General features: G+C 39.5%; 1 protein-coding gene across 1 annotated transcript in view; it reads left to right on the forward strand.

Moving 5' to 3' along the window:
* Positions 1-6879, forward strand: part of LOC101856620 (solute carrier family 2, facilitated glucose transporter member 1) — a gene marked incomplete at its 5' end in the record, with an annotated part of 12796 nt that overhangs the window by 2177 nt on the left and 3740 nt on the right. Inside the window, 6 exon segments of the mRNA XM_013089744.1 lie at positions 365-489; positions 1373-1540; positions 2456-2563; positions 3095-3183; positions 4438-4536; positions 5730-5942. Coding sequence (XP_012945198.1) covers positions 365-489; positions 1373-1540; positions 2456-2563; positions 3095-3183; positions 4438-4536; positions 5730-5942 — 802 coding nt within the window.

A 6879-nucleotide genomic window follows, 5' to 3' on the forward strand; every position in this document is an offset into this window, starting at 1 on the left:
CACACACACACACACATTGGCTAAGTGTGCAGTGAGTTCAGACTCAAAGTAATTTCAAGTAAATGTCAGTGACACAGGATTAAGATTGGTGTGTCCTTGAGCAAGACACGACAATCCGAAAAAACATGGTGCTGCACAGTGGGGACCAGCAATGGCACGTTTGTGAATTATTGTTCTGTGTTGGTGTAATACTGTGCATTTATGCATAGGTTTTGTATTATATAATATATGTATTCATGTATGTAAGCATTTCTAATTAAACATGTACTTATGTGTGCCATTGTAACCCTTATTTCCCCCACGAGGATCAGTGAAATGTAGTTTATTTATTTATTTTATTTTATTTATATTTTTCGTTTTCCAGGAAGCCAGTGATCTTGATGACAACAGTTCTTGGCTCAGCCGCTGTACTCATCATGGGCCTGTCGAAACCGGCCAAGTCAACTGAGATGTTGTATGTTGGACGTTTCTTGGGTGGCTTCGTGTTAGGTGCGTGGCTAAAAGTAAATTTACTGACAAATTTAACATCCCTTTTGTAGAATTTTGTTTGTTTGAAGTGTTGTTGAAACTGGTTCATAACTGGTGTATGTGTGTATGTGTGAGAGAGAGAGAGTGTGTGTGTGTGTGTATGTGTGTATGTGTGAGTGTGTGTATGCGTGTGTGTGTGTGTGTGTGTGTGTGTGTGTGTGTGTGTGTGTGTGTGTGTGTACGTTTGTGCATACTACGTCTTTTTATGTAGGGTTGTTTTTTTCTCAAATGTGAGCATTTCCTTATGTTCCTCTTTCCTCTAACTCTAAACTCAATCAAACCTCTGGTTCAGCATACCCTCATTTTTTTCTGATACTTCTGTCTATCATTCCAACAATCACCTCGTGCGATCATATCTTTAATAATTATCTGAATCCTTTATGTCTGAGCTCAAGTCTACCTCAGTGTGACCTCGCTCTTAATTCTCTGAATCCTCTTTGTCTGTTCTCCATAATACCTCAATGTGATTGTGCCCTTGATTAATGCTCTTGTCCCGCTCCCATCACAGAAAATTGTTGATACCTCCCAGCCCGACTCGGCCCAATGACAGAAATTTGCAATGTTTGACCCATGATAAGAGATATGTGCACAACCTGTACGTTTTCATTATGGAAGCCTTATTTTGAAAATGAGTGGGTTTATGTGATGTGATGTGGGCCAATGGCCTTAAACACAGAATAAACTTACTTACTCACTCACTCACTCATGCAAGCTCTCACTCACTCACTCACTCACTCATTTACTTACTCACTTACTCACTTACTTACTTACTTACTTACTTACTTACTTACTTACTTACTTACTTACTTACTTATTTATTTATCCTGCTATCTGTATTTTTTAGGCTTCAGTGTCATAGGCCCATCCTATGTGGCAGAACTCTGTCAGCCCCATCAGCGTGCTGTTATAGGAATGATCAATATGATCCTTCAGGGCTTCGGCTTCATCATCAGTCAGGTGTTGGCCTATGAGGAGCTCTTGGGAACAAAAGAGCTCTGGCCTTACTTGTTGGGTAAGTTGGTCCTTTTTAAAATGAGAAGAAATATCTATCGAATAAGATGAGTAACCCTTGGCCACTTAGGTGTGCGTATGATAGACACACACGACACACACACACACACACACACACACACACACACACACACACACACACACAAGGAGACCCTAAAAGGTAGCAGAGAAGCCTCAATAAAATAGCCTTACTCCTTGGCGTTTAGGATACGTTAGTAACAACCTTCTTTAACATAGACATACACTGAGTGACTATTATGTTAACGATAACATCGGACTTTACCATGTGTAAACGCCTGACAACGCACTGGTTGTCTGTGGAGAAGCGGTCAGGCGCTTCGCCGTCGCATGCAGAAGACCTGTGTTCGAGCCCTGTGTGGGGGAGAATTTTTATCGAGTATCTCCGTCTTTCTACTGGGACGTTGTATCCCTCCCAGCCTGACAGTCAGGGTTGAACCCAGCCTCCTAAATGAACTAAATGTGTCGATTGGAGGGGAGTTGGGTGATTGGCATAAAAACGCCGCCATTTTTTAAAGTGACTAAAAGGGGGGGAAATCGAAAAATAAAAGAGTAAAAAAGAGAAATGACAAGAGACATGATTAGAATAGAATAGAACAGAATAGACAATAATAGAATAAAATAGAATAGAATAGACAATAATAGAATAGAATAGAATAGAATAGAGCAGAATAGAAATAGAATAGAATCGAATAGACAAGAATAGAATAAAATAGAATAGAATAGACAATAATAGAATAGAATAGAATAGAATAGAGCAGAATAGAAATAGAATAGAATCGAATGGACAAGATTAAAATATAATAAAATAGAACAGAATAGAAATAGAACAGAATAGAATTATACATGTATCACGTGATAACACTCTGTTCTATCTTATCATCCCATCATTCCCCAGCATTCCCGGCTATCGTGTACACCATCACCGGGCTGTTTTTTGCCACGTGTCCAGAGAGTCCTCGGTATCTGCTCATGAACAAAAAGGACGAGGAAGGAGCTGCGAAAGGTAATGCACTACTAATTATTTTTACTTCATTCATTCATTCATTCATTCATTCATTCATTCATTCATTCATTCATTCATTTATTCATTCATCCATTCTTTCATCCATTTTTAAATTATTTTTTGTTAAATGTATTTATTTATGTATATATTGATTTATCTATTATTCACTTATTCATCTTTTTTACTCAGCGCTGCACATGTCGTGAATTTATAGCTGATGCACATCAAGAACTACATGTAGAGCGACCAACAACTCTGTCTATGTTTTTATCACAGCTAAATTAGGACCCAAAAACCCCCCCAGATAATCTAACCTAGCAGACTGTTTAATGCTCAAATGCTGGAAATCACTTCTTGATCCCTTAAAAGATAAGTTTGGGCGTAATCGCGTGCACACAAGTACTTTAAAAGATAGATAGATAGATAGATAGATAGATAGATAGATAGATAGATAGATAGATAGATATGGATTAATTTAAAGTATCTAAAACAAAGTTCCGTTGAAATCACGATTTGTCTTCGCTCTTCCAGCTCTACGTTGGCTCCGAGGCAAGACAGATGTCACAGAAGATATCAAAGAACTTTATGAAGAAGCAGAAGAGTCCAAAGTTGCAGCTCAGGTACTTTGTGATATGGAGTATAACATTTTTCATTAGATAAGGGAATATCTGAATATGTTTAATGTCCTAATAGCACCTAAGACTGTAGATCAGAGACAGATAAATTATCTCTCTCTTTAGCTCTTTCTCTCCCTCAACACACATTACCCTCTCTCTCTCTCTCTCTCTCTCTCTCTCTCTCTCTCTCTCTCTCTCTCTCTCTCTCTCTCTCTCTCTCTCTCTCTCTCTCTCTCTCTCTTTCTCTGTGTGTGTGTGTGTGTGTGTGTGTGTGTGTGTGTGTGTGTGTGTGTGTGTGTGTGTGTGTGTGTATGTGTGTATGAGTTTGTCAGTGGTGTTTGCAAGGTGCCATTGGAAGGTCCCGCTACAGTTCTTTGCTCTATTGTTCCTCTTTGTCACGTGCATCATCGTAGACCCCCAGATGAAAGGCAAAACTCAAGTCTCGCTCTTGAAGAGTGCGCGCGGCACCTTCCCCTTACCCCTCTCCCATTCTTACAACAAAACATTCTTAAGTCAAAAGGCACGTTCATGGTGAACAAAACTGCGTTGTCAAGGATGTAATTACAATGCAAGTCTACTATGGCGAGAACTCCGAAACCATTGCAACATCGTGCTTGTGTCTTCGTTGAGTAGCCTAGACATTTCCTTGACTAACCCTAAAGACTTGAGTTTGACACCCGATTCGGTTTGTTGTTGTTGTTGTTGTTGTTGTTGCTGTTGCTGCTGCTGTTATTGATGTTGCTGCTGTTGTTGTTGTTGTTGATGATGATGTTGTTATTGCTGTTGTTGTTTGTTGGTTTGTTTTTGTTGTTGTTTTCTTGTTTGTTTGTTTGTTTGTCATCTGTTTGCTTTTCTTTTTATTTTGGGTTTTCTTTTGTTGTTGTTTTTTGTTGTTGTTGTTGCTGTTGTTTGTTGTTGCTGTTTCGTTTCGAGGTTTGTTTTTCTGTGTGGGTTTTTTTTTGGGGGGGGGATTGTTTTGTTTTGTTGTTGGTTTTTTGTTGTTGTTGGGTTTTTTTTTGGGGGGGGGTTGTTTTGTTGTTGTTGTTTTGTTTTGTTTTTGGGGGGGTGGCATCTTTCTCTGTCTGTCTGTTATGACGCTGTATCCTTTTCAGCTCGTTTTGAACTTAGCAGGGACGGTCGAAGCAGTCCACATGTTTGAGACATAGAAGGTACAGATACAGGCGCAACACATTTATAGTCACATTCACAAACCTTTCAGAATGTCCGTTTTACGAAACAATTTTGGTTCCCTATTAGATATCCGTGCTGGACCTGTTCAGGACACCGCTCTTACGAAGACCTACGCTTGTGATGATCGTAATTGGGATTCACCAGAACTGGAGCGGTACCAATGGGGTAAGAATCTCTTTTAAGATTGTAGCAGACTCCTGTCCGATTGGCAGCAGACCAAGGGCAATATTGCGGCCCATTTTGGACCATCGTACCCAAAGCAGAAATACACATCTGTATATTTCATAGTATGCATCTTGTTGCCTGCCTTTTCATGTTTCAGAAAAAGAAAAGAGAATTGAAAAGTATGTGTAAACAGGGGAATTATGCATCTTTGTTTAAAGTACCGTCAAAACAAAGCCTCTTCAAGAGTTTTCGAATGATCATAATGCGGTTCTTACAGAGATAAGGGCATGGTCATGTTGAACGCAAAAGACGAACGCTTTCAATAAAGCAAGCAGTTTGTTCCATCACTAATATAGATCTAGATCTAGACTCAGTACCTAGTTTTGAGAAATCTGACGTAACAAATTTTGAGTTTCAAAACATGTCAAGTTTTTTTCGGATGCAATTCTTTGAATATTGACAATGACTCCGAACAAACGTAAGATTTTGATAGAGCAGATAGAACACATTATGGTTTCGAACCTCATGATTTTAGTAACTCAAACCGGCCAAAAATCTGGGACTGAACTTTGTAATTCTATAGTACCGAAGTGCCAGGAAACACACAGATACTAGATAGTACGGCTGATAGTGCACTTACAGTACACTTACCTAACTGATGCCGTTTCAATGATATTACGTGTTTTAGTTTTACGTCGACACCAACACAATTTAGATCATTGTTCTAGGCCGGCTGCTTCTACCCTGCCTGTTAGGGCCAACGCGGGCTAGGAGAGATAATTTGTGATGCCGATTAAATATGCTGTACTTTTCATTTTCATTCTTTCAAGCCTTTCATTCTTTTTTAAGCATTGAACAGAAAAGGTTCGTTTTCTGGAATGTGTTCTTTTTTTATACATTTTATTTTAATTCCCTTGATTTTCTATCACCGCGTCTGATGCGTAGCGTTTAGGTGCCTTACCTTTACACCCAGAAGACGTAAGTTCTGTTTCTAAGTAGGATTTCTTTTTTTTTCTAAACGAGTATCTCGGTTAGTCTGCTAAGAAATTCTATTCATTCCTCGGAGCCCGGGTTAGCCCTGACATACAAGATCGAAGCAGCTCGCCTCCTAAATATAATATGTGTCGATGACTTTGTAATTAAAACATGAATAAGTACTTTTACATATATTTACATACCCTTTCCCTCCTCAGATCCTTTTGTTTTCCAACTCTATGTTCAGAGACGCCGGATTTGTGGGGAAAGAGGCGAAATACGCCACCTCTGGCATCGGTTTGGCCCTCTTAGCAGGAAACATAATCGCTGTTTTCTGCCTACCTAGGTTTGGGCGAAAGAAAGTGCTCATTAGTGCCACCGCTGTGATGGGGGTTTTGTGTGCAGTCGTGGCCCTCACCCTTGTTTTCAAGGTAAAAAGTGGACAAAATTCGTTGGATATAATAGAGTGACATACTTACTTTACTTTACGTTGTCCTCCTCTTGTGCCTCTAGGGCGTTGAGGGGAGAAAGAGCTTTCTGTTTCTAGCTAGCTGGATGGTCTGGCTGGGTAGGATGTGTGTTTTCAGGGTATCCTTCTCACCCTCGATCCATGTCTTACTTGGTTTTCCTCTTGCCTTGTACCCTGGTGTTCTTTTGTGGCATAAAATGATATTAATGTAGAGTAATATAGTAGAAATCAAAGGGGTGTAGTTGATATAAGTATATAGTTGTGAATAGTTTTTTGATGAGCTAGGTCCCGCAGAAACTAGGAAAATTTCATCTCGTCGCACGGTGCGGCGAAGTGTTAGGTCACTTGGCGGAGAAGACAAGTCGCATCTAAGAGCCAGTGTCCATCTCCGATAAAAAAAAAATTCAGAGAGCTATGAAACCGCTATACCCAACAGACGAACTTTTTGAGTAAAAGTTCTTATTGTCATAGTTCAACATTAAAATCAGTCTTGGGTGGTTTCGATTAGTCACCCTAACCTTAACTGCTTTTTTTTTTGCTTTTTTTTTTGGGGGGGGGGTTGGATATCAGAGATTGACTTCTCTATGAACCTCTCAAAATCACTTTTGATTTTTCTCAGACAATATACTTGTCAATCCTGCTGCTGACGAATGTGAAAGCAAAGCATGATCTGATTTCTTAAATAAGACAACTACATAAAAAGCAGTACTAAAGAAAATGTAAAGAACATCAAAATATTGAAAGGTATTCGACCCTTAGGGTTCCTATTAGGGTCTAGCTGAAGAAAAGACCCTTTCAGTCTGTTAGTTTTCAATTTTACACTTCTCTCTCTCTCTCTCTCTCTCTCTCTCTCTCTCTCTCTCTCTCTCTCTCTCTCTCTCTCTCTCCATCCATCCATC

This window comes from Aplysia californica, unplaced genomic scaffold (assembly GCF_000002075.1).
Source record: "Aplysia californica isolate F4 #8 unplaced genomic scaffold, AplCal3.0 scaffold01033, whole genome shotgun sequence".
NCBI lineage: Eukaryota > Metazoa > Mollusca > Gastropoda > Aplysiida > Aplysiidae > Aplysia > Aplysia californica.